The sequence below is a fragment of the Patagioenas fasciata genome, chromosome 36 (assembly GCF_037038585.1).
Source record: "Patagioenas fasciata isolate bPatFas1 chromosome 36, bPatFas1.hap1, whole genome shotgun sequence".
In the NCBI taxonomy this organism is placed as follows: Eukaryota; Metazoa; Chordata; class Aves; order Columbiformes; family Columbidae; genus Patagioenas; species Patagioenas fasciata.
In genome coordinates, this window is record NC_092555.1 from 2424348 (window position 1) to 2451389 (window position 27042).

The following is a 27042-nucleotide window of genomic DNA, read 5'->3' on the forward strand; positions in this document are numbered from 1 at the left end:
TGGGGGTTGAGGGTTTGGGGTCCTCCCGAACTCCTGGGTCCCTCTGGGGCATTCCTGGGTCCCTAAGTGGCAATTATGGGGATCTATGGGGCACTCCTGGGTCCCTCTGTTGTATATTTGAGGTCCCTCTGGGGCACTCCTGGGTCCCTCTGTTTTATATCTGAGGTCCTTCTGGGGCATTCCTGGGTCCCCCAAGTGGCAATTATGGGGATCTATGGGGCATTCCTGGGTCCTTCTGGGGCACTCCTGGGTCCCTAAGTGGCAATTATGGGGATCTATGGGGCATTCCTGGGTCCCCAAGGGGCACTCCTGGGTCCCCCCCCCCCTTACCACTGCCCCCCCTCCCCCCTCTCCCCTTACCCCCCCCTTACTCTGTGCCCCATGGGATTGTGGGAACAGCTGCACAAGGGCAAGGGGGGGAGGGGAAGGACGGGGGGGGGGGGACCCAGGAGTGCGGGAGGGACCCAGGAGTGCCCTGAGGGACCAAGGAGTTCGGGAGGGATCCGCGAGTTCGGGAAGGGACCCAGGAGTTCGGAAGGGACCCAGGAGTTCGGGAGGGACCCAGGAGTGCCCCAAGGGACCCAGGAGTTCGGGAAGGACCGAGTGTCTATAGGGCACTATGAGTAACGTATGTGGCTCTATGGGGGTTGAGGGTTTGGGGTCCTCCCGAACTCCTGGGTCCCTCTGGGGCATTCCTGGGTCCCCAAGGGGCATTCCTGGGTCCCTCTGTTGTATTTTTGGGGTCCCTCTGGGGCACTCCAGGGTCCCTCTGTTGTATATTTGGGGTCGGTTTGGGGCACTCCTGGGTCCCCAAGGGACACTCCTGGGTCCCCAAGGGGCACTCTTGGGTCCACAAGGGGCATTTTTGGGGATCTATGGGGCATTCCTGGGTCCCTCTGGGGCACTCCTGGGTCCCTAAGACACGTTTTTGGGGATCTGTGGGGCACTCCTGGGTCCCTCTGGGGCACTCCTGGGTCCCTCTGGAGTATTCTTGGGGTCCCCGTGGGGCACTCCTGGGTCCCCAAGTGGCAATTATGGCGATCTATGGGGCACTCCTGGGTCCCTAAGGGGCATTTTGGGGGGTCTATGGGGCACTCCTGAGTCCCCAAGTGGCAATTATGGGGATCTATGGGGCACTCCTGGGTCTCTAAGTGGCAATTATGGGGATCTATGGGGCACTCCTGGGTCCCCGTGGGGCACTCCTGGGTCCCTAAGTGGCAATTATGGGGATCTATGGGGCACTCCTGGGTCCCCAAGTGGCAATTATGGGGATCTATGGGGCACTCCTGGGTCCCTCTGGGGAACTCCTGGGTCCCCAAGTGGCAATTATGGGGATCTATGGGGCACTCCTGGATCCCCGTGGGGCACTCCTGGGTCCCTAAGGGGCATTTTGGGGGATCTATGGGGCACTCCTGTGTCCCCAAGTGGCAATTATGGGGATCTATGGGGCACTCCTGGGTCCCTCTGGGGCACTCCTGTGTCCCCAAGTGGCAATTATGGGGATCTATGGGGCACTCCTGGGTCCCCAAGTGGCAATTATGGGGATCTATGGGGCACTCCTGGGTCCCCAAGGGGCACTCCTGAGTCCCCAAGTGGCAATTATGGGGATCTATGGGGCACTCCTGGGTCCCTCTGGGGCACTCCTGTGTCCCCAAGTGGCAATTATGGGGATCTATGGGGCACTCCTGGGTCCCCAAGTGGCAATTATGGGGATCTATGGGGCACTCCTGGGTCCCCAAGGGGCACTCCTGAGTCCCCAAGTGGCAATTATAGGGATCTATGGGGCACTCCTGGGTCCCCAAGGGGCACTCCTGGGTCCCTAAGGGGCATTTTGGGGGATCTATGGGGCACTCCTGTGTCCCCAAGTGGCAATTATGGGGATCTATGGGGCACTCCTGGGTCCCCAAGTGGCAATTATGGGGATCTATGGGGCACTCCTGGGTCCCCAAGGGGCACTCCTGTGTCCCCAAGTGGCAATTATGGGGATCTATGGGGCACTCCTGGGTCCCCAAGTGGCAATTATGGGGATCTATGGGGCACTCCTGGGTCCCCAAGGGGCACTCCTGAGTCCCCAAGTGGCAATTATGGGGATCTATGGGGCACTCCTGGGTCTCCAAGTGGCAATTATAGGGATCTATGGGGCACTCCTGGGTCCCCAAGGGGCACTCCTGGGTCCCTAAGGGGCATTTTGGGGGATCTATGGGGCACTCCTGGGTCCCCAAGTGGCAATTATGGGGATCTATGGGGCACTCCTGGGTCCCCAAGTGGCAATTATAGGGATCTATGAGGCACCTCTGGGTCCCCAAGGGGCACTCCTGGGTCCCTAAGGGGCATTTTGGGGGATCTATGGGGCATTCCTGAGTCCCCAAGTGGCAATTATGGGGATCTATGGGGCACTCCTGGGTCTCTAAGTGGCAATTATGGGGATCTATGGGGCACTCCTGGGTCCCTCTGGGGAACTCCTGGGTCCCCAAGTGGCAATTATGACGATCTATGGGGCACTCCTGGGTCCCCAAGGGGCAGTCCTGGGTCCCTAAGGGGCATTTTGGGGGATCTATGGGGCACTCCTGGGTCCCCAAGTGGCAATTATGGGGATCTATGGGGCACTCCTGGGTCCCTCTGGGGCACTCCTGGGTCCCCAAGTGGCAATTATGACGATCTATGGGGCACTCCTGGGTCCCTCTGGGGCACTCCTGTGTCCCCAAGTGGCAATTATGGGGATCAATGGGGCACTCCTGGGTCCCCAAGTGGCAATTATGGGGATCTATGGGGCACTCCTGGGTCCCTCTGGGGCACTCCTGGGTCCCCAAGTGGCAATTATGAGGATCTATGGGGCACTCCTGGGTCCCCAAGTGGCAATTATGGGGATATATGGGGCACTCCTGGGTCCCTATGGGGCACTCCTGGGTCCCTCTGGGGCACTCCTGTGTCCCCAAATGGCAATTATGGGGATCTATGGGGCACTCCTGGGTCCCCAAGTGGCAATTATGGGGATCTATGGGGCACTCCTGGGTCCCTCTGGGGCACTCCTGGGTCCCCAAGTGGCAATTATGGGGATCTATGGGGCACTCCTGGGTCCCCAAGTGGCAATTATGGGGATCTATGGGGCACTCCTGGGTCCCTCTGGGGCACTCCTGTGTCCCCAAGTGGCAATTATGGGGATCTATGGGGCACTCCTGGGTCCCCAAGTGGCAATTATGGGGATCTATGGGGCACTCCTGGGTCCCCAAGGGGCACTCCTGGGTCCCCAAGTGGCAATTATGGGGATCTATGGGGCACTCCTGGGTCCCCAAGTGGCAATTATGGGGATCTATGGGGCACTCCTGGGTCCCCAAGGGGCACTCCTGAGTCCCCAAGTGGCAATTATGGGGATCTATGGGGGCACTCCTGGGTCCCCAAGGGGCACTCCTGAGTCCCCAAGTGGCAATTATGGGGATCTATGGGGCACTCCTGGGTCCCCAAGTGGCAATTATAGGGATCCATGGGGCACTCCTGGGTCCCCAAGGGGCACTCCTGGGTCCCTCCCGAACTCCTGGGTCCCTCGCTGTAATCCCTTCCCCGAACTCCTGAGTCCGTTCCTGAACTCCTGGGTCCCTTGGGGCACTCCTGGGTCCCTTCTGAAGTCCTGGGTCCCCCACTGTAATCCCTTCCCCGAACTCCTGGGTTCCTTGGGGCACTCCTGGGTCCCTCCCAAACTCCTGGGTCCCTCCCAAACTCCTGGGTCCCCCACTATAATCCCTTCCCCGAACTCCTGGGTCCCTTGGGGCACTCCTGGGTCCCTCCCGAACTCCTGAGTCCGTTCCCGAACTCCTGGGTCCCTTGGGGCACTCCTGGGTCCCTCCCAAACTCCCAAGCAAGACGAGCACAATGCGAGAACGACCCCATTTATTCCCAGCGCTCATTAACACCAGCATTAATTGGGCTGCACGCCCCCCCGCCCCGCTCATTCCTTGTTACCCCCCAGCCCCTGCAGCAGGTCCTGCAGCCCCCGGAGCAGCTCCAGCGCCTTCCGCAGTGGAAACGACGCCGAGCCCGCTCCGGATTGCTCCCCATAGAGCCAGGGGGAGAAGTGCTGGGGGGAGGTGGGGATGCCGGACGCCTGGGTCCCTTGGGCACACCTGGGTCCCTTGGGGAACTCCTGGGTCCCTTCTGAACTCCTGGGTCCCCCACTGTAACCCCTTCCCCGAACTCCTGGGTCCCTTGGGGCACTCCTGGGTCCCTCCCAAACTCCTGGGTCCCCCACTATAATCCCTTCCCCGAACTCCTGGGTCCCTCCCAAACTCCTGGGTCCCCCACTATAATCCCTTCCCCGAACTCCTGGGTCCCTTGGGGCACTCCTGGGTCCCTCCTGAACTCCTGGGTCCCCCACTATAATCCCTTCCCCGAACTCCTGGGTCCCTTGGGGCACTCCTGGGTCCCTCCTGAACTCCTGGGTCCCCCACTATAATCCCTTCCCCGAACTCCTGGGTCCCTCCCGAACTCCTGGGTCCCCCACTATAATCCCTTCCCCGAACTCCTGGGTCCCTTGGGGCACTCCTGGGTCCCTCCCAAACTCCTGGGTCCCCCACTATAATCCCTTCCCCGAACTCCTGGGTCCTTTGGGGCACTCCTGGGTCCCCCACTGTAATCCCTTCCCCGAACTCCTGGGTCCCTTGGGGCACTCCTGGGTCCCTCTCGAACTCCTGGGTCCCCCACTATAATCCCTTCCCCGAACTCCTGGGTCCCTTGGGGCACTCCTGGGTCCCTCCCAAACTCCTGGGTCCCCCACTATAATCCCTTCCCCGAACTCCTGGGTCCTTTGGGGCACTCCTGGGTCCCCCACTGTAATCCCTTCCCCGAACTCCTGGGTCCCTTGGGGCACTCCTGGGTCCCTCCCGAACTCCTGGGTCCCCCACTATAATCCCTTCCCCGAACTCCTGGGTCCTTTGGGGCACTCCTGGGTCCCTCCCAAACTCCTGGGTCCCCCACTGTAATCCCTTCCCCGAAGTCCTGGGTCCCTTGGGGCACTCCTGGGTCCCTTCTGAAGTCCTGGGTCCCCCACTATAATCTCCTCTCCCGAACTCCTGGGTCCCTCCCGAACTCCTGGGTCCCCCACTATAATCCCTTCCCCGAACTCCTGGGTCCCTTGGGGCACTCCTGGGTCCCTCCCAAACTCCCAAGCAAGACGAGCACAATGCGAGAACGACCCCATTTATTCCCAGCGCTCATTAACACCAGCATTAATTGGGCTGCACGCCCCCCCCGCCCCGCTCATTCCTTGTTACCCCCCAGCCCCTGCAGCAGGTCCTGCAGCCCCCGGAGCAGCTCCAGCGCCTTCCGCAGTGGAAACGACGCCGAGCCCGCTCCGGATTGCTCCCCATAGAGCCAGGGGGTGCTGGGCGGGGGGCTCCATGGCGTGGCCGTGGGGCCGGTGGGGCCGGCCCGGGGGGGCAGCCGCATCTGCCGCAGGATCCAGGAGTAGAAGTGCTGGGTCGAGGTGTAGATCCCGGGTCTCCTGGCTCTGGCGCAGCCCCGACCCCAACTCGTCACCCCCACCAGCCAATAGTAGGAGCCGTGGGGGGATTCGCAAACCAGGGGGCCACCGCTGTCACCCTGGGGAGCAAGGAGGGGGGGGGGTTAGTGCTCCCCAATGCCTGGGTCCCTTTCCTGAGCTTCTGGAAGCATTGGGGCACTCCTGGGTCCCTCCTGAACTCCTGGGTCCCTCGGGGCACGCCTGGGTCCCTCCTGAATTCCTGGGTCCTTAGGGGCACTCCTGGGTCCCTCCTGAACTCCTAGGTCCCTTGGGGCACTCCTGGGTCCCTCCCGAACTCCTAGGTCCCTTGGGGTACTCCTGGCTCCCTCCCGAACTCCTAGGTCCCTTGGGGCACTCCTGGGTCCCTCCCGAACTCCTGGGTCCCTCCCAAACTCCTGGGTCCCTCTCCCGATCTCCTGCGTCCCTTGGGGTACTCCTGGGTCCCTCCCGAACTCCTTGGTCCCTTGGGGCACTCCTGGGTCCCTCCCGAACTCCTGGGTCCCGTCTCCCTGTTCTCTCCCCCCCATACCCCACCATTCCCAACCCACCCCTGCACCCCCTACCTGGCACCCCTAGGTCCCCATTCCCGAACTCCTGGGTCCCTTGGGGCACTCCTGGGTCCCTCCCAAATTCCTGGGTCCCCTCTTCTGAACTCCTGGGTCCCTTGGGGCACTCCTGGGTCCCTCTCGAATTCCTGGGTCCCCTCTCCCAAACTCCTGGGTCCCCTCTCCTGAACTCCTGGGTCCCTTTCCTGAACTTCTGCGTCCCTTGGGGCACTCCTGGGTCCCTCCCAAACTCCTGGGTCCCTCTCCCGATCTCCTGCGTCCCTTGGGGCACTCCTGGGTCCCTCCCAAACTCCTGGGTCCCTCCCGAACTCCCGGGTCCCTTGGAGCACTCCTGGGTCCCTCTCAAACTCCTGGGTCCCTTGGGGCACTCCTGGGTCCCTCCCAAACTCCTGGGTCCCTCCCAAACTCCTGGGTCCCTCTCCCGATCTCCTGCGTCCCTTGGGGCACTCCCGGGTCCCTTGGGGCACTCCTGGGTCCCTCCCAAACTCCTGGGTCCCTCTCCCGATCTCCTGTGTCCCTTGGGGCACTCCTGGGTCCCTCCCGAACTCCCGGGTCCCTTGGGGCACTCCCGGGTCCCTTGGGGCACTCCTGGGTCCCTCCCAAACTCCTGGGTCCCTCTCCCGATCTCCTGTGTCCCTTGGGGCACTCCTGGGTCCCTCCCGAACTCCCGGGTCCCTTGGGGCACTCCTGGGTCCCTCCCAAACTCCTGGGTCCCTCCCAAACTCCTGGGTCCCTCTCCCGATCTCCTGCGTCCCTTGGGGCACTCCTGGGTCCCTTTCCCGAACTCCCGGGTCCCTTGGGGCACTCCCGGGTCCCTTGGGGCACTCCTGGGTCCCCTACCTGGCAGGTGTCGATGCCCCCCTCGGGGTACCCGGCGCAGAGGTTGTGGGGGTGCACGGCCCCCCGGTACCACATGGTGCTGTTGCAGCGCTGCACGTCGATCAGCTGCACCTGCGCCTCCTGCAGGATGGGCGTGGACCCCGAGGCTGCGGAACACGGGAGAGGGGACCCAGGAGGTCGGGAGGGACCCAGGAGTGCCCCAAGGGACCCAGGAGTGCCCCAAGGGACACAGGAGTGCCCCAAGGGAGCTAGGAGTTTAGGGGGGACCCAGGAGTTCGGGAGGGACCCAGGAGTCAAGGAGGGACCAAGGAGGTCGGGAGGGACCCAGGAGTTCGAGAGAGGGACCCAGGAGTTTGGGAGAGGGGACCCAGGAGGTGGGGAGGGACCCAGGAGTGCCCCAAGGGACACAGGAGTGCCCCAAGGGAGCTAGGAGTTTAGGGGGGACCCAGGAGTTCGGGAGGGACCCAGGAGTGCGGGGGGACCCAGGAATTAAGGAGGGACCCAAGAGTTCGGGTAAGGGACCCAGGAGTTCGGGAGGGACCCTGGAGTTTGGGAGAGGGACCCAGGAGGTTGGGTGGGACCCAGGAGTGCCCCAAGGGACCCAGGAGTGCCCCAAGGGACCCAGGAGTTCAGGGGGGACCCAGGGGTTTGGGAAAGGGGACCCAGGAGGTGGGGAGGGACCCAGGAGTGCCCCAAGGGACCCAGGAGGTTGGGAGAGGGACCCAGGAGGTGGGGAGGGACCCAGGAGGTCGGGAGGGACCCAGGAGTGCCCCAAGGGAGCTAGGAGTTCAGGGGGGACCCAGGAGTTCGGGAGGGACCCAGGAGTGCGGGGGGACCCAGGAATTAAGGAGGGACCCAGGAGTTCGGGTAAGGGACCCAGGAGTTTGGAAGAAGGGACCCAGGAGTTCGGAAGAAGGGACCCAGGAGTTCGGGAGGGACCCAGGAGTTCGGGAGAGGGACCCGGGAGTTCGGGCGGGACCCAGGAGTTCAGGGGGGACCCAGGAGATCGGGTAAGGGACCCAGGAGTTCGGGAGGGACCCAGGAGTTCGGATAAGGGAACCAGGAGGTCGGGAAAGGGACCAAGGAGTTTGGGAGGGACCCAGGAGTTCAGGAGGGACCCAGGGGTTTGGGAAAGGGGACCCAGGAGGTGGGGAGGGACCCAGGAGATTGGGGAGGGACCCAGGAGGTCGGGAGGGACCCAGGAGTGCCCCAAGGGACCCAGGAGTTCAGGGGGGACCCAGGAGTTCAGGGGGGACCCAGGAATTAAGGAGGGACCCAGGAGTTCGGGAGAGGGGACCCAGGAGGTCGGGAGGGACCCAGGAGTGCCCCAAGGGACACAGGAGTGCCCCAAGGGAGCTAGGAGTTCAGGGGGGACCCAGGAGTTCAGGGGGGACCCAGGAGTCAAGGAGGGACCAAGGAGGTCGGGAGGGACCCAGGAGTTCGAGAGAGGGACCCAGGAGTTTGGGAAAGGGGACCCAGGAGGTCGGGAGGGACCCAGGAGTGCCCCAAGGGACACAGGAGTGCCCCAAGGGACCCAGGAGTTCAGGGGGGACCCAGGAATTAAGGAGGGACCCAGGAGTTCGGGTAAGGGACCCAGGAGTTCGGGAGGGACCCCGGGGTTTGGGAAAGGGGACCCAGGAGGTGGGGAGGGACCCAGGAGTGCCCCACGGGACCCAGGAGGTTGGGAGAGGGATCCAGGAGTTCGGGAGGGACCCAGGAGGTCGGGAGGGACCCAGGAGTGCCCCAAGGGAGCTAGGAGTTCAGGGGGGACCCAGGAGTTCGGGAGGGACCCAGGAGTGCGGGGGGACCCAGGAATTAAGGAGGGACCCAGGAGTTCGGGTAAGGGACCCAGGAGTTCGGAAGGGACCCAGGAGTTCGGAAGAAGGGACCCAGGAGTTCGGGAGGGACCCAGGAGTTCGGGAGAGGGACCCAGGAGTTCGGGAGAGGGACCCGGGAGTTCGGGCGGGACCCAGGAGTTCAGGGGGGACCCAGGAGATCGGGTAAGGGACCCAGGAGATCGGGTAAGGGACCCAGGAGTTCGGATAAGGGAGCCAGGAGGTCAGGAAAGGGACCAAGGAGTTTGGGAGGGACCCAGGAGTTCAGGAGGGACCCAGGGGTTTGGGAAAGGGACCCAGGAGGTCGGGAGGGACCCAGGAGTGCCCCAAGGGACCCAGGAGTTCGGGAGAGGGACCCAGGAGGTGGGGAGGGACCCAGGAGTTCAGGGGGGACCCAGGAATTAAGGAGGGACCCAGGAGTTCGGGTAAGGGACCCAGGAGTTTGGGAGGGACCCAGGAGTTCGGAAGAAGGGACCCAGGAATTAAGGAGGGACCCAGTAGTTCGGGAGGGACCCTGGAGTTTGGGAGAGGGACCCAGGAGGTTGGGTGGGACCCAGGAGTGCCCCAAGGGACCCAGGAGTGCCCCAAGGGACCCAGGAGTTCAGGGGGGACCCAGGGGTTTGGGAAAGGGGACCCAGGAGGTGGGGAGGGACCCAGGAGTGCCCCAAGGGACCCAGGAGGTTGGGAGAGGGACCCAGGAGGTGGGGAGGGACCCAGGAGTGCCCCAAGGGACCCAGGAGGTCGGGAGAGGGACCCAGGAGGTCAGGAGGGGGGACCCGGGAGTTTGGGAGGGACCCAGGCGTACAGGGGAGACCCAGGAGGTCGGGGGACCCAGGAGTTCGGGATGGGGGACCCAGGAGTTCAGGAGAGCCCCAGCAGGTTGGAGGGACCCAGGAGTGCCCCAAGGGACCCCGGAGTTCAGGGAAAAGGGAGGGGGCCACCTCACCTCGAGCCTCAGTGGCCCCCCATCCACTGACATAGCAGGGCCCCAGCTCGGCCACCCTGACCCCCGGGTCGGCCACGCAGGCCAGCTGCACGTAGTAGTCGCAGTGCACGGGCTGGTCCAGCTCCAGCAGGGCGATGTCGTTGCGCTGCGACACGTTTTCGTAGCGCTCGTGGACCAGCAGGCGTCTCACCTGCCGCACCTGCGCCTGGTAGCCCGGGTAGGCCAAGTTGGTGGCCCCCAGGACCACGCGCCACGTGGGGATGTCGCTGGGGATGGGGACAAGAGGACCTCGTAAGGCAGCACTTTGGGGTGAGGGGTCTCCCATCCAAGCGCTGACCGGGGTCGACCCTGCTTAGCTTCCCAGACCAGGGTGCTATGGCTGTCTATGTAAGGTCTCCCATCCAAGCGCTGACCAGGGCCGACCCTGCTTAGCTTCCCAGACCAGGGTGCTATGGCTGTATATGTAAGGTCTCCCATCCAAGTGCTGACCAGGGCAGACCCTGCTTAGCTTCCCAGACCAGGGTGCTATGGCTGTCTATGTAAGGTCTCCCATCCAAGCGCTGACCGGGGCCGACCCTGCTTAGCTTCCCACATCAGGGTGCTATGGCTGTCTATGTAAGGTCTCCCATCCAAGCGCTGACCGGGGCCGACCCTGCTTAGCTTCCCGGATCAGGGTTCTATGGCTGTATATGTAAGGTCTCCCATCCAAGTGCTGACCAGGGTGGACCCTGCTTAGCTTCCCAGATCATGGTGCTATGGCTGTATGTATTATATATATATATATATATATATATATATATATATATATATATATGAGCTCCCCAAGTATATCCTTATAGTATCCGTACTAAACCCAATGACCCACTGACCACACTTATAACCCACACCAGGTCCCATTGGCCTTCATGGTCTCCCATCCAAGCACCGACCGGGCCGACCCTGCTTAGCTTCCCAGATCAGGGTGCTATGGCTGTCTATGTAAGGTCTCCCATCCAAGTACTGACCAGGGCAGACCCTGCTTAGCTTCCCAGATCCACTGACACTGGGTGCTCTCAGGGTGCTATGGCTGTATCTGTAAGGTCTCCCATCCAAGCACTGACCGGGGTGGACCCTGCTTAGCTTCCCAGATCAGGGTGCTATGGCTGTATATATATACACATATATATATGTTCCCCAAGTATATCCTGATAGTAACCGAACTAAACCCAATGACCCACTGACCACCCTCATAACCCACCCCAGGTCCCATTGGCCTTCATGGTCTCCCGTCCAAGTGCTGACCAGGGCAGACCCTGCTTAGCTTCCCAGACCAGGGTGCTATGGCTGTATCTATAAGGTCTCCCATCCAAGCGCTGACCGGGGCCGACCCTGCTTAGCTTCCCAGATCATGGTGCTATGGCTGTATCTATAAGGTCTCCCATCCAAGCGCTGACCGGGGCCGACCCTGCTTAGCTTCCCAGACCAGGGTGCTATGGCTGTATATGTAAGGTCTCCCATCCAAGCACTGACCAGGGCAGACCCTGCTTAGCTTCCCAGACCAGGGTGCTATGGCTGTATCTGTAAGGTCTCCCATCCAAATACTGCCCAGGGCTGAGCCCCCTACCTGGGGTCCACGTTCACGAAGCAGTGGGCGGCCGTGAGCACCCACTGGGAGGTGATGAGCGACCCCCCGCACACGTGGCCCGTGCCCTCGCTCCACGGGTCCTGGATGCTGACGATCCACGGCCACGCCCCCGCTTGGGCGGAGACCCCGCCCACCACACGTGACCAGCCGTAGTGCGACGCCAGGGGGCGCTGCCCGCAGGTCCTGCCAGGGGGAGATGGTGAGAGGCGCCGGTGATTGGTTGATGGGGACTCCTGGGACCCTCCCGAACTCCTGGGTCCCTTGGGGCACTCCTGGGTCCCTCCCGACCTCCTGGGTCACTTGCGGCACTCCTGGGTTCCCCCTGAACTCCTGGGTCCCTTGGGGTACTCCTGGGTCCCTCCTGAATCCCAGGGTCCCTCCTGAACTCCTGAGTCCCTCCCGAACTCCTGGGTCCCTTGGGGCACTCCTGGGTCCTTCTCGAATTCCTGAGTCCCTTTCCCGAACTCCTGAGTCCCTCCCAACCTCCTGGGTCACTTGGGGCACTCCTGGGTCCCTCCCCAAACTCCTGGGTCCCTCCTGAACTCCCGAGTCGCTCTCGAACTCCTGGGTCCCTTGGGGCACTCCTGGGTCCCTTTCCCAAACTCTTGGCTTCCTCCCGCACTCCTGGGTCCCTCCTTAATTCCTGGGTCCCCCCTGAACTCCTGGGTCCCCTTTCCCGGACTCCTGGGTCCCCTTTCATGAACTCCTGGGTCCCTCCCAAACTCCCGGGTCCCTCCCGAACTCCTGGGTCCCTCCTGAATTCCTGTGTCCCTTGGGGCACTCCTGGGTCCCTTCTTCACTCCTGGGTCGCTCCTGAACTCCTTGGTCCCTTGGGGCACTCCTGGGTCCCTCGAGGCACTCCTGGGTCCCTTGGGGCACTCCTGGGTCCCTCCCACACCCCTGTGTCCCTTGGGCCACTCCTGGGTCCCTTGGGGCACTCCTGGGTCCCTCCCACACCCCTGTGTCCCTTGGGGCACTCCTGGGTCCCTCGGGGCACTCCTGGGTCCCTCCCACAACCCTGTGTCCCTTGGGGCACTCCTGGGTCCCTCCCACAACCCTGTGTCCCTTGGGGCACTCCTGGGTCCCTCGGGGCACTCCTGGGTCCCTCCTGCACTCCTGGGTCCGTTGGGGTACTCCTGGGTCCCTCCCACACCCCTGTGTCCCTTGGGGCACTCCTGGGTCCCTTGGGGCACTCCTGGGTCCCTCCCACACCCCTGCGTCCCTTGGGGCACTCCTGGGTCCCTCCCATGCACCTGGGTCCCTCGGGGCACTCCTGGGTCCCTCCTGAACTCCTGGGTCCCTCCCGCACTCCTGGGTCTCTTGGGGTGCTCCCAGGTCCCTCGGGGCACTCCTGGGTCCCTCCCACACCCCTGTGTCCCTTGGGCCACTCCTGGGTCCCTTGGGGCACTCCTGGGTCCCTCCCAAACTCCTTGGTCCCTTGGGGCACTCCCAGGTCCCTTGGGGCACTCCTGGGTCCCTCCCACACCCCTGTGTCCCTTGGGCCACTCCTGGGTCCCTTGGGGCACTCCTGGGTCCCTCCCAAACTCCTTGGTCCCTTGGGGCACTCCCAGGTCCCTTGGGGCACTCCTGGGTCCCTCCCACACCCCTGTGTCCCTTGGGGCACTCCTGGGTCCCTCCCACACCCCTGCGTCCCTTGGGGCACTCCTGGGTCCCTCCCATGCACCTGGGTCCCTCGGGGCACTCCTGGGTCCCTCCCGCACTCCTGGGTGTCTTGGGGCGCTCCCAGGTCCCTTGGGGCACTTCTGGGTCCCTTGGGGCACTCCTGGGTCCCTCCCACGCTCCCAAGTCCCTTGGGGCACTCCCGGGTCCCTCGGGGCACTCCTGGGTCCCTCACCCGCAGCCGTCCCAGTTGCCCTGGGCGGGCCAGCAGGCGCCCAGCAGCAGGAGCAGAAGCAACCGGTTCATGGCGCCCAGCACGGGGGGGTCCGCTCAGCACCAGCACCCGCACCAGCACCCCTGGGTGTCCCCGGTTCTGCACCAGCACCCCTGGGTGTCCCCGGTTCTGCACCAGCACCCCTGGGTGCCCCCGGTTCCGTGCCCAATGTCATAGAGACCAAGGTTCCGGGCGCTGGAAAAGTGGGTGCTGGGGGGGGGGCGGGGGGTTCCATTGGGGGGACGGGGGGGGACACCCCAATAGGATCAATGGCAGGGGTGGGAGGGAGCTCAGAGGTCTGTCCCGGACGCCTGGGTCCCTGTCCCGGACGCCTGGGTCCCTTTATTGGGGGTCTCCTGGACGCCTGGGTCCCCTGTCCTGAACTCCTGGGGCCCTTTTCCCGAACTCCTGGGTCCCTCCTGAACTCCTGGGTCCCTCTCCCGAACTCCTGGGTCCCTTTCCCGAACTCCTGGGTCCCTTTCCCAAACTCCTGGGTCCCCTCTCCTGAACTCCTGGGTCCCTTTCCCAGACACCTGGGTCCCTTTTTTGGGGGTCTCCTGAACTCCTGGGTCCCCTCTCCCGAACTCCTGGGTCCCCTCTCCCGAACTCCTGGGTCCATTTAATGAACTCCTGGGTCCCTTTCATGAACTCCTGGGTCCCTTTTTTTGGGGTGTCCCGGACACCTGGGTCCCTCTCCCGAACTCCTGGGTCCCTTTCCCAAACTCCTGGGTCCCCCTCCCGGACTCCTGGGTCCCTTTCCCGAACTCCTGGGTCCCCCTCCCGGACTCCTGGGTCCCCTCTCCCGAACTCCTGGGTCCCTCTCCTGGACACCTGAGTCCCTTTTTGGGGGGTCTCCCGGATGCCTGGGTCCCTTTCCCGGATGCCTGGGTCCCTTTTTTGGGGGTCTCCCAGACACCTGGGGCCCTCTCCTGAACTCCTGGGTCCCTCAGAACTCCTGGGTCCCCCCGAACTCCTGGGTCCCTTGGGGCACTCCTGGGTCCCTTGGGGCACTCCTGGGTCCCTCCCGAACGCCTGGGTCCGTTTTTGCAGGTGGGGGGGGTTGAGAAACCACCCCCGAACTCCTGGGTTCCTTTTTTTAGGGGAAGGAGCCACCCGAACTCCTGGGTCCCTTTTTCCTGTGGGTGGGGTTTCCCCCCCCCCTCCCCCACTTCCCCTTATCCCCGAGGGACCCAGGCATCCGGGGGTGGGGGAGGGGATGGAGCCCATGGGGCTGCTGGTGCTGCTGTGGGTCCTGAGCGGGACCAACGGTACTGGGGGAACTGGGAGGGACTGGGATGGACTGGGGGGACTGGGAGGGACTGGGGGGGACTGGGAGGATGACTGGGGGGGACTGGGATGGACTGGGGGGGACTGGGATGGACTGGGGGGGACTGGGAGGGACTGGGAGGGACTGGGGGGACTGGGAGGATGACTGGGGGGGACTGGGATGGACTGGGGGGGACTGGGATGAACTGGGATGGACTGGGGGGAACTGGGAGGATGACTGGGGGGGACTGGGATGGACTGGGAGGGACTGGGAGGGACTGGGAGGGACTGGGAGGGACTGGAGGGACTGGGATGGACTGGGGGGGACTGGGATGGACTGGGGGGGACTGGGAGGGACTTGGAGGGACTGGGGGGACTGGGAGGGACTGGGATGGACTGGGAGTGACTGGGGGGACTGGGAGGGACTGGGATGGACTGGGAGGGACTGGGGGGGACTGGGAGGGACTTGGAGGGACTGGGGGGACTGGGAGGGACTGGGATGGACTGGGAGTGACTGGGGGGACTGGGAGGGACTGGGATGGACTGGGAGGGACTGGGGGGGACTGGGAGGGACTTGGAGGGACTGGGGGGACTGGGAGGGACTGGGATGGACTGGGAGGGACTGGGGGGACTGGGAGGGACTGGGATGGACTGGAGGGACTGGGGGGGCCTGGGGGGACTGGGATGGACTGGGAGGGACTGGGAGGGACTGGGGGGACTGGAATGGACTGGGAGGGACTGGAGGGACTGGGAGGGACTGGGGGGGACTGGAATGGACTGGGGGGACTGGGATGGACTGGGAGAGACTGGGAGGAACTGGGGGGGACTGGGATGGACTGGAGGGACTGGGAGGGACTGGGAGGGACTGGGGGGGACTGGAATGGACTGGGAGGGACTGGGGGGACTGGGATGGACTGGGAGGGACTGGGAGGGACTGGGAGGGACTTGGAGGGACTGGGGGGACTGGGAGGGACTGGGATGGACTGGGAGGGACTGGGATGGACTGGGGGGGACTGAGGGGGACTGGGAGGGACTGGGGTGGACTGGGGACACTGGAAGAGATTGGGAGGTTACTGGGAACACTGGGATGAACTGGGGTGAACTGGGAACACTGGGAGCATGGGGATGAACTGGGAGCACTGGGGGGATACTGGGATGAAATGGGAGAGGCTGGGAGGTTACTGGGAACACTGGGGTGATACTCGGAACACTGGGAGGATACTGGGAGCACTGGGATGACTGGGAACACTGGGAGCACTGGGGGGATACTGGGATGAACTGGGAGAGACTGGGAGCACTGAGAGAGACTGGGACGTTACTGGGAACACTGGGATGAACTGGGGTGAACTGGGAGCACTGGGAGGGTATTGGGAGCACTGGGAGGTTACTGGGGGGCACTGAGAGAACTGGGAGGTTACTGGGAACACTGGGGGGATACTGGGATGAACTGGGAGAGACTGGGAGGATACTGGGAGGGCACTGGGGTGATACTGGGATGAACTGGGGTGAACTGGGAGCACTGAGGGGATACTGGGATGAACTGGGAGAGACTGGGATGAACTGGGAGAGACTGGGAGGTTACTGGGAGGGCACTGGGGGGATACTGGGAGGGACTGGGATGAACTGGGAGCATTGGGAACACTGGGGGAATACTGGGTTGAACTGGGATGGGCTGGGATGAACTGGGATGGACTGGGTTGAACTGGGAGGGACTGGGATGAACTGGGATGGACTGGGTTGAACTGGGAGGGACTGGGTTGAACTGGGATGGACTGGGAGCATTGGGGTGAACTGGGATGGACTGGGATGGACTGAGTTGAACTGGGATGGACTGGGAGGGACTGGGAGGGACTGGGATGGACTGGGAGCATTGGGATTAACTGGGATGAACTGGGTTGAACTGGGATGGGCTGGGAGCATTGGGGTCAACTGGGATGGACTGGGAGGGACTGGGATGGACTGGGTTGGACTGGGATGAACTGGGAGGGACTGGGATGAACTGAGATCACTGTATTGGCTCCACCCCCTTGACCCCTCCCCACCTTGTTTTGACCCCGCCCCCTATTTTTGACCCCACCCCCTTTCAGCCTCCCCGCCCATCTGGTGCTTCACCCCATTGGCCGAGCCCGGCAGGGGCGGAGCCTGCGCCGAATCCCTGGGAGACGAACGCGTCCCATTGGCCGATTGCTGCCTCAACCCCGCCTACGGATACAGGCTCCGCCCACTCGGCCTCTGCATCCCCTGCCGGTCAGACCACGCCCCCCTCCCCGGAAGCCACGCCCCCTCCCCAAAGCCAGGGCCTTCCCAGAAGCCACGCCCCTTGCTGGAAGCCACGCCCCCTCCAGAAGGCACGCCCCTCCCTGACAGCCACACCCCCCTCCCTGGAAGTCACGCCCCTTGTCCCTGGAAGCCACGCCCCCTCCATGGAAGCCACACCCCCTCTCATTGGAAGCCACACCCCCTCCTGGAACCCACGCCCCTTGATGGAAGCCACGCCCCCTCCAGAAGCCACGCCCCTTCCTGATAGCCACACACCCCGGAAGCCACGCCCTTGTCCCTGGAAGCCACGCCCCCTCCATGGAAGCCACACCCCCTCTCCTTGAAAGCCACGCCCCCTCCCGGGAGCCACGCCCCTTGTTGGAAGCCACGACCCCTCCAGAAGCCACGCCCCTCCCTGGAAGTCACGCCCCTTGTCCCTGGAAGCCACACCCCCTCCCTGAAGCCACGCCCCCTCCCGGAAGCCACGCCCCTCCCTGGATGCCACCACAACCCCCACCAGGTGACCTGAGGTGACCCCAGATGACCCCGGGTGACCCCAATGTCCGAGGGTGCCCCTGTGTCCCCAGGTGACCCCATGTGACCTATGGTGCCCCCCAGGTGACCCCGGTGACCCCAGTGTTCCCAGATGACCCAGGTGGCCCCAGTGTCCCCATGTGACCCCAGATGACCCCATGTGACCCTGGTAACCCAAGCGACCCCCGGGTGACCTCATGTGACCTATGGTGACCCCCATGTGATCCATGGTGACCCTAGATGACCCTGGGAACCCAAGTGACCCCAGTGCCCCATGGTGACCTTAGGTGACCCCAGATGACCCAAGTGACCCTGGTGTCCCCAGGTGACCCCACATGTGCTATGGTGATCACAGGTGACCGCGGGTCACCTCATGGTGACCCATGGTGACCTGAGGTGACCCCAGGTGACACCAGGTGGCCCCAGGTGGCCCCAGGTGACCCCGCTGTCCCTGTCCCAGGCAGGACACGTGGGGCCCTTGGGGTCCGTGGGGTGACTGCTCCGTCACCTGTGGGGAGGGGACCCAGAGACGGGGCCGGAGACGAAGCCCCCGGGGGGACAACGGGGACAACGGGGACAACGAGGACACCCGGGAGTGGCAGCTGAGGGTGTGTGAAATGACCCCTTGTGCAGGTGGGACATGGGGATATGGGGACATGGGGACAGGGGGATATGGGGACAGGGGGACATGGGGACAGGGGGACATGGGACAGGGGGATATGGGGACAGGGGGATATGGGGATATGGGGACAGGGGACAAGGGGACAGGGGGACATGGGGACAGGGGATATGGGGACAGGGGGACAGGGGATATGGGGATATGGGGACAGGGGGACAGGGGATATGGGGACATGGGGACAGGGGGATATGGGGACAGGGGGATATGGGGACAGGGGGACAGGGGACAGGGGGACTGGGGACAGGGGGATATGGGGACAGGGGGACAGGGGGACAGGGGGACATGGGGACAGGGGGACATGGGACAGGGGGATATGGGGACAGGGGGACAGGGGGATATGGGGATATGGGGACAGGGGACATGGGGACAGGGGGACATGGGGACAGGGGACATGGGGATATGGGGACAGGGGGATATGGGGACAGGGGGACAGGGGACAGGGGGATATGGGGACAGGGGGACAGGGGTCATGAGGACATAGGGACATGGGGACAGGGGACATGGGGATATGGGGACATGGGGACAGGGGATATGGGGACAGGGGACATGGGGACAGGGGGATATGGGGACAGGGGGATATGGGGACAGGGGGACAGGGGACATGGGGACATAGGGACATGGGGACAGGGTGACAGGGGGATATGGGGACAGGGGGACATGGGACATGGGGATATGGGGACATGGGGACAGGGGACATGGGGACATAGGGACATGGGGACAGGGGACATGGGGACATGGGGACATGGGGACAGGGGACATAGGGACATGGGGACAGGGGACATGGGGACATGGGGACATAGGGACATGGGGACAGGGGACATAGGGACATGGGGACAGGGGACATGGGGACAGGGGGATGTGGGGACAGGGGGACAGGGGACATGGGGACATAGGGACATGGGGACAGGGGACATGGGGATATGGGGACAGGGGACATGGGGACATAGGGACATGGGGACTGGGGGACAGGGGGACAGGGGGACATGAATTCACGGGGGGACCCAGGAGTTCAGGGGGAACCCAGGAGTTCGGGAGGGACCCAGGAGTTCGGGGCCTAATTCATGGGGAGGTGTGAGGGAGGATGGGGAGGCGGGGCCAATCTCAGCCCCTCCCCTTTCCTCCTCCCAGTGGGCGGGGTTTGGAGCACGTGGGGCCCCTGGGGGCCGTGTGCGGCCACGTGCCAGGGGGCGGGGCCAAGGGCGGGGCGGAGCCGCAGCCGGCGCTGTGATTGGCCGGAACCGGAGCCGTCGGGACCCGAGTGCGAAGGGAACGCGACCCAGAGCGAAACGTGCACGGAGCTGCCGCCGTGTCCCCGTGAGGACCCAGGAGTGCCCCAAGGGACCCAGGAGTGCGGGAGGACCCAGGAGTGCAGGGGGACCCAGGAGTGCGGGAGGACCCAGGAGTGCGGGGGGAACCCAGGAGTTCAGGGACCCAGGAGTGCGGGAGGGACCCAGGAGTGCAGGGGACACAGGACTTTGGGGGACTCAGGAGTTCAGGGGGGACCCAGGAGTGGGGGGACCCAGAGTGGGGGGGACCCAGGAGTGCGGAGGGAACCCAGGAGTTCGGGAGGACACAGGATGGGGGGGACCCAGGAGTTCGGGAGGGACCCAGGAGTGCGGGAGGGACCCAGGAGTTCAGGAGGGACCCAGGAGTGTGGGGGACACAGGACTTTGGGGGACCCAGGAGTGCGGGAGGACCCAGGAGTTCGGGGGGAACCCAGGAGTGCGGGGACCCAGGAATGTGGGGGGGACCCAGGAGTGCGGGAGGGACCCAGGAGTTCAGAAGGGACCCAGGAGTGCAGGGGGACCCAGGAGTTCGGGAGGGACCCAGGAGTAGGGGGGACCCAGGAGTTCAGGGGGCACCCAGGAGTTCGGGAGGACCCAGGAGTGCGGGGGGAACCCAGGAGTGCGGGGACCCAGGAGTGCGGGAAGGACCCAGGAGTTCGGGAGGACACAGGATGGGGGGGACCCAGGAGTTCGGGAGGGACCAAGGAGTTCGGGAGGTCACAGAATGGGGGGGAACCCAGGAGTTCAGGGACCCAGGAGTTCGGGCAAGGGGACCCAGGCATCCGGGAGGGCGTGTCCCGCGCTGACCCCGCCCCCCCTCCCCGCAGAGGACGGCGCCTGGGGGGCGTGGTCGGAGGCGGTGCCGTGCGCGGTGACGTGCGGGCTGGGCGTGGTCACGCTCCGGCGCGCCTGCGACGCCCCGCCCCCGAGGTACGGCGGCCGCGGTTGCCCCGGCAACGACACCCGGAAGTCGGTGTGCGGCCCCCGGGGGGCGTGTCCAGGTGAGGGGCGGGGCTTGCGGGGGCGGGGCCGCGGGTTGGACTTGGGGTCAATGGGGTCAATGAGAGTCAATGGGGGTCAATGGGGGTCTGTGGGGTCAATGGGGGTGGGGTCTATGGGGCCAATGGGGTGTCGATGGGGTCAATGGGGGTCGATGGGGTCAGTGGGGGGTCTATGGGGTCAATGGGGGGTCTGTGGGGTCAATGAGGGTCAATGGGGGTCTGTGGGGTCAATGGGGGTGGGGTCTATGGGGCCAATGGGGTGTCGGTGGGGTCAATGGGGGTCGATGGGGTCAGTGGGGGGTCTATGGGGTCAATGGGGGGTCTGTGGGGTCAATGAGGGTCAATGGGGGTCTGTGGGGTCAATGGGGGTGGGGTCTATGGGGCCAATGGGGTGTCGGTGGGGTCAATGGGGGTCAATGGGGTCAGTGGGGGGTCTATGGGGTCAATGGGGGTCAATGGGGGGTCTGTGGGGTCAGTGGGGGTCTATGGGGTCAATGGGGTCAGTGGGGGGTCTGTGGGGTCAATGAGGGTTAATGGGGGTCAATGGGGGTCTGTGGGGTCACTGGGGGTCTGTGGGGTCAATGGGGTCTATGGGGTCAATGAGGGTCAATGGGGGTCTGTGGGGTCAATGGGGGTCTGTGGGGTCAATGGGGTCTATGGGGTCAATGAGGGTCAATGGGGGTCTGTGGGGTCAATGGGGGTCAATGGGCATCTATGGGGTGTCGATGGGGTCAATGGGGGTCGATGGGGTCAGTGGGGGTCAATGGGGGGGTCTGTGGGGTCAGTGGGGCTCTATGGGGTCAATAGGGTCAGTGGGGGTCAACGGGGGGTCTGTGGGGTCAATGGGGGTTGATGGGGTCTGTGGGGGTCCATGGGGTCTATGGGGGTCTATGGGGTCAACTGGGGTCTATGGGGGTCTATAGGGTCAGTGGGGGTACTATGGGGTCAGTGGGGTCTGTGGGGTCAATGGGGATCTATGGGGTCAATGGGGGGTCTGTGGGGTCAGTGGGGGTCTATGGGGTCAATAGGGGTCTATGGGGCCAATGGGGTGTCAATGGGGTCAATGGGTGTCGATGGGGTCAGTGGGGTCTATGGAGGTCGATGGGGTCAGTGGGGTCGATGGGTCAGTGGGGTCTATGGGGGTCTATGGGATCAGTGGGGGGTCTATGGGGTCAATTGGGGACTATGGGGTACTATAGAGTCAATGGGGGGTCTGTGGGGTCAATGGGGTCTATGGGGGTCTATGGGTGTCTGTCTATGGGGTCAATGGGGGGTCTTTGGGGTCTATGGGGGTCTATGGGGTCAATGGTGGGACTATGGGGTCAATGGCGGGTCTATGGGGTCAATGGCGGGTCTATGGGGTCAATGGGGATCTATGGGGTCTATGGGGATCTATGGTGGGTCTATGGGGTCTGTGGGGGGACTATGGGGTCAATGGTGGGTCTATGGGGTCGGTGGGGTCTATGGGGTCAACGGGGGGTCTATGAGTTCAATGGGGGGTCTTTGGGGTACTATAGGGTCAATGGGGGTCAATGGGGTCAATGGGGGGTCTATGGGGTCAATGTGGGTCGATGGGGTCAGTGGGGGGGTCTATGGGGTCAATGGGGTCAGTGCGGGCTCTATGGGGCCAATGGGGGTCTTGTGGGATCAATGGGGAGTATATGGGGTCAGTGGGGTTCTTTGGGGTCAATGGGGGGACTGTGGGGTCAGTGGGGGTTATGGGGTCAATGGGGGTCAGTGGAGTCAGTGGGGGTTATGGGGTCAGTTGGGTTCTGTGGGGTCAATGGGGGTTCTATGGGTTCAGTGGGGGATCCATAGACCCCTCATTGACCCCATAGACCCCCATTGACCCCATAGGCCCCGCCATGACGCCCTGCCCCATAACCCCACCCTTTCCCCTGCCCCACAGCCCTCCCCGAGTGGGGCGCGTGGGCCCCCTGGTCCCCCTGTTCCCGCCCCCAGGGGGAGCCCCTGAGCTGCCGCCCACTTGTGGGGCAGCAGCGCCGCTCCCGGGCCTGCGAGGGGCGCTCGCCAGGGGGACCCCCCTGCCCCACGGCGCCGGGGGACGGAGCCTTCCAGGTCCGGGCCTGTTACAACGTGCACCACTGTCTGCGTGAGTCGCCCCATAGCGCCCTAGAGCTGCCCCATGGAGCCCGATGGAGCCCTATGGAACCCCTGTAGCTACCCCATAACTGAGCCAGAGCTGCCCTATGGGGCCCCATAGCTGCCCTATAGAGCCCTCATTGACCCTACAGATGCCTGTTGGCCACCCATTGACCCCATTGATCCCCATGGACCCCATAGATCCCCATTGACCCCATAGTCCCCCCATTGACCCCATACATCCGCATTGACCCCATAGACCCCCCATTGACCCCATAGAACCCCCACTGACCCCATAGACACCCCATTGACCCCATAGTCACCCCATTGACCCCATAGAACCCCCACTGACCCCATAGACACCCCATTGACCCCATAGTCACCCCATTGACCCCATAGATCCCCATTGACCCCATATACTCCGCATTGATCCCATAGATCACCATTGACCCCATAGTCCCCCCATTGACCCCATAGACCCCCATTGGCCCCATAGTCCCCAATTGACCCCATAGTCCCCCCATTGACCCCATAGTCCCCCCACTGACCCCATAGACCCCCACTGACCCCATAGATGCCATTGACCCTATAGATCCCTCATAGACCCCATAGACCCCGCCACTGACCGCATAGATCCCCACTGACCCCATAGACACCCCATTGATCCCATAGATCCCCATTGACCCCACAGATCCACGTTGACCCCATAGACCCTCCACAGATCCCCAATGACCCCATAGATCCCTGTTCACCCCATAGACCCCCCGTTGACCCCATAGACCCCCCATTGACCCCATAGACCCACCATTGACCCCATAGACCCCCCATTGATCCCATAGTCCCCCCATTGACCCTATAGTACCCCATAGTCCTCCCATAGACCCCCATTGACCCCATAGCCCCCCCATTGACCCCATATTTCCCAATTGACCCCATAGACCCCCCATTGATGCCATCAACCCCCATTGACCCCATAGACCTCCGTTGACCCCATACACCCCATAGCTGCCCGTAGTGCCCTATGGAGCCCTATAGCACCCCATAGCCACCCCATAGGGCGCCATACCCCCCCCATAGGCACCCCACACCCCCCGCCCTATAGGGTGTCCAGAGCCCTATAGGTCAGGCCGCCTGTGCCCCCAGTATCAGGGAACTGGTCAGACTGGAGCCCCTGGGGTCTCTGCACCCCCCCATGTGGGGCCAGCCCCACACGGAGCCGCGTCAGAGAGTGCCGGCCCATGCACCCCAACTACCCGTACGTATGGGGTCAATGGGGGGGCTATGGGGTCAATCGGGGGGCTGTGGGGTCTATGGGGGGTCTATGGGGTCAATGGGGAGAATATGGGGTCAGTGGGGATTTATAGGTCAGTGGGGGGTCTAGAGGGTCAATGGGGATCTGTGGGGTCAATGGGGTCTATAGGGTCAATAGGGGATCTGTGGGCTCAGTAGTGGGTCTGTGGGGTCAATGGGGGCCTATGGGGTCAATGGGGGTCTGCGGGGTCAGTGGGGGCTCTGTGGGGTCAACGGGGGTCTATGGGGCCAATGGTGGGTCTATGGGGTCTATGGGTTCAGTGGTGGGTCAATGGGGATCTATGGGGGTCTGTGGGGTCAATGGTGGCTCTATGGGGTCAGTGGGGGTCTGTGGGGTCAATGGGGGTCTATGGGGTTAATGGGGGTCTATGGAGTCAATGGGGATCTATGGGGTCAGTGGTAGGTCTATGGGGGTCTATGGAGTCAATGGTGGGTCTATAGGGTCAATGGTGGGTCTGTGTGGTCTATGGGGTCAGTGGTGGGTCTGTGGGGATCTATGGGATCTATGGGGTCTATGGGGTCTATGGGTCTGGAGTGACTCCTCCCGCCCCCCGCAGCCCCACGGTGACCCCCGTCAGCTCCTCGGTCCCCGTCAATGTGTCGTTCTGGGGGGGGTCTGTGGGATCAATGGGGTCTATGGGGTCAATGGTGGGTCTATGAGATCAATGGGGATCTATAGAGTCAATGGGGTCAATGGTGGGTCTGTGGGGTCAATGGCGGTCTATGAGGTCAATGGGGGGCTATGGGGCCAATGGGGGGGTCTATGGGGTCAATGGTGGGTCTATGGGGTCAATGGTGGGTCTGTGGGGTCAAGGGGGGTCTATGAGGTCAATGGTGGGTCTATGGTGTCAATGGTGGGTCTGTGGGGTCAATGGCAGTCTATGAGGTCAATGGGGGGCTATGGGGCCAATGGGGGGTCTATGGGGTCAATGGTGGGTCTGTGGTGTCAATGGCAGTCTATGAGGTCAATGGGGGGCTATGGGGCCAATGGGGGGTTTATGGGGTCAATGGGGGGTCTATGGTGTCAGTGGGGGGTCTATGGGGTTAGTGGGGTCTATGGGGTCAATGGGGGGTCTATGGGGTCTATAGGGTCAACGGTGGGTCAATGGGGTCAGTGGGGATCAATGGGGTCTATGGGATCAATGATGGGTCTGTGGGGTCAGTGGGGATCTATGGGATCAATGGGAGTCTATGGGGTCAATGGTGGGTCTGTGGGGTCTATGGGGTCAATGGAGGGTCTATGGGGTCAATGGTGGGTCTGTGGGGTCTATGGGGTCAATGGGGGTCTGTGGGATCCATGGTGGGTCTATGAGAGTCTATGGGGTCAATGGGGGTCTGTGGGATCCATGGTGGGTCTATGAGAGTCTATGGGGTCAATGGGGATCAATGGGGTCAATGGTGGGTCTATGGGTTCAATGGTGGGTCTATGGGGTCAATGGGGATCAATGGGGTCAATGGTGGGTCTATGGGTTCAATGGTGGGTCTATGGGGTCTATGGGTCTGGGGTGACACCTCCCGCCCCCCACAGCCCCACGGTGACCCCCGTCAGCTCCTCGGTCCCGGTCAATGTGTCGTTCTGGGGGGTCCCGCGCCCGCGCTGCCCCCTGCTGGACGGCCAGAGGCTGCGCCTGGAGGAGACGCGGCCCTGTCTGAACGTGCGGCCCTGCCCCGCGCCCCACGGTGCGCAGGACGCCTGGGTCCCTTGGGGGGCGTGGCCCGGACGCCTGGGTCCCTTGTGGGGGGGCCCGGACGCCTGGGTCCCCTAATGGGGGTCTCGGACGCCTGGGTCCCTTGTGGGGAGAAGGGGAGCTCCCGGATGCCTGGGTCCCCTGATCGGGGGGGAGGGAAACTCCCGGATGCCTGGGTCCCCTAATGGGGGGCGGTCTCGAACGCCTGGGTCCCCTGTGGGGAGCCCGGATGCCTGGGTCCATTGTGGGGGGGGCCCGGACCCCTGGGTCCCTTAATGGGGAGAAGGGGAGCTCCCGGATGCCTGGGTCCCCTAATGGGGGGATCTTGAACGCCTGGGTCCCTTGTGGGGAGAGGGGGAGCCCGGACGCCTGGGTCCCTTGGAGGTGGGGTCAGGCCCGGATGCCTGGGTCCCTTGCGGGGTGGTGGCCCGGACGCCTGGGTCCCTTGTGGGGGGGTCCCAGACATCTGGGTCCCTTGTGGGGAGAGGGGGATTCCCCGGACGCCTGGGTCCCTTGGAGTAGGTGGGGGTGTCCCGGACGCCTGGGTCCCCGGGGTGGGGTGGGGGGCGGATGCCTGGGTCCCCTAATGGGGGGTCCCGGATGCCTGGGTCCCCTCGGGAGGGGTGGAACCCCTGGGTGGGATGGGGGTCCTCGGATGCCTGGGTCCCCTAATGGGGGGTCCCGGACGCCTGGGTCCCTTGGAAGGGCAGGGGGACCGGACGCCTGGGTCCCTTGCAGGGGGTGTCTCGGACACCTGGGTCCCTTGTGGGGGGTCCCGGACGCCTGGGTCCCTTGGAGGCTCGGTCAGGCCCGGACGCCTGGGTCCCTTGTAGGGGGATCCCGGATGCCTGGGTCCCTTGGAGGCAGGGGGGCCCGGACGCCTGGGTCCCTTAGTGGGGAGAGGGGGATTCCCCGGACGCCTGGGTCCCTTGGAGAAGGGGGGGGCCCGGACGCCTGGGTCCCTTCTGAGGAGCAGGGAGATTCCCCGGACGCCTGGGTCCCCTATTGATCCCGTCCCCTCCCCCCACAGAGGACTGAGCTTCCGGTGACGTCACGAGAGCCCCGCGGAGCCCAAAAGCGCCTGAATTGTCCCCAAAAGCCTCTTGACCCCACCCCCCCCCCCCAATAAACACCCGGCAGCTCCTGCGGCCCCGGACGCCTGGGTCCCTTGTGGGAGGGGGGGGGATCTCCCGGACGCCTGGGTCCCTTGTGGGGGGGGGAACTCCCGGACGCCTGGGTCCCTTGTGGGGGGGGAATCCCCGGACGCCTGGGTCCTCTGGAGGGGGGGGAACTCCCGGACGCCTGGGTCCCTTGTCGGGGGGGGACTCCCGGACGCCTGGGTCCCTTGTGGGGGGGGGGAACTCCCGGACGCCTGGGTCCTTTGTTGGGGGGGGACTCCCGGACGCCTGGGTCCCTTGTGGGGGGTGGGGAATCCCCGGACGCCTGGGTCCCTTTTTGGGGGGGGAATCCCCGGACGCCTGGGTCCTCTGGAGGGGGAGGGGATCTCCCGAACGCCTGGGTCCCCTAATGGGGTGGGGGGGCAGTTCCCGGACGCCTGGGTCCCCTAATGGGGGTCTCGGACGCCTGGGTCCCTTATGGGGAAAGGGGGATCCCCGGACGCCTGGGTCCCCTAATGGGGGGATCCCGGATGCCTGGGTCCCTTGCGGGGGGGATCTCGGACGCCTGGGTCCCCTTTTG

At 64.0% G+C, this 27042-nt stretch overlaps 2 protein-coding genes across 5 annotated transcripts; one reads left to right on the plus strand and one right to left on the minus strand.

The window, feature by feature from the left end:
* Nucleotides 1-587: 587 nt before the first annotated feature.
* CFP (complement factor properdin) lies at nt 588-26488 on the plus strand. 4 transcript variants are annotated; one of them, XM_071801218.1, is made up of 13 exons: nt 588-628; nt 3965-4082; nt 11288-11522; nt 13185-13420; nt 14318-14485; nt 16571-16730; nt 17737-17909; nt 19084-19269; nt 20069-20242; nt 22152-22355; nt 23489-23600; nt 25185-25336; nt 26375-26488. In XM_071801218.1, exons 5-13 carry the CDS (start codon nt 14434-14436, stop codon nt 26380-26382), a joined length of 1221 nt encoding a protein of 406 aa, XP_071657319.1. In that variant the 5' UTR covers nt 588-628; nt 3965-4082; nt 11288-11522; nt 13185-13420; nt 14318-14433; the 3' UTR covers nt 26383-26488. The 4 variants fall into 4 exon arrangements, with proteins under 4 accessions (XP_071657319.1, XP_071657316.1, XP_071657318.1 ...); XM_071801215.1 differs by lacking the exon at nt 588-628 and having other exon boundaries at nt 3787-4082; XM_071801217.1 differs by lacking the exon at nt 588-628 and having other exon boundaries at nt 3787-4082; nt 13194-13420.
* Nucleotides 5210-13392, minus strand: LOC136115780 (acrosin-like). Its single transcript, XM_071801193.1, has 6 exons — nt 13359-13392; nt 13179-13272; nt 11303-11506; nt 9700-9965; nt 6919-7064; nt 5210-5592 (listed from the first exon to the last, which is right to left on the minus strand). Exons 1-6 carry the CDS (start codon nt 13390-13392, stop codon nt 5251-5253), a joined length of 1086 nt encoding a protein of 361 aa, XP_071657294.1. The 3' UTR covers nt 5210-5250.
* Nucleotides 26489-27042: the final 554 nt, after the last annotated feature.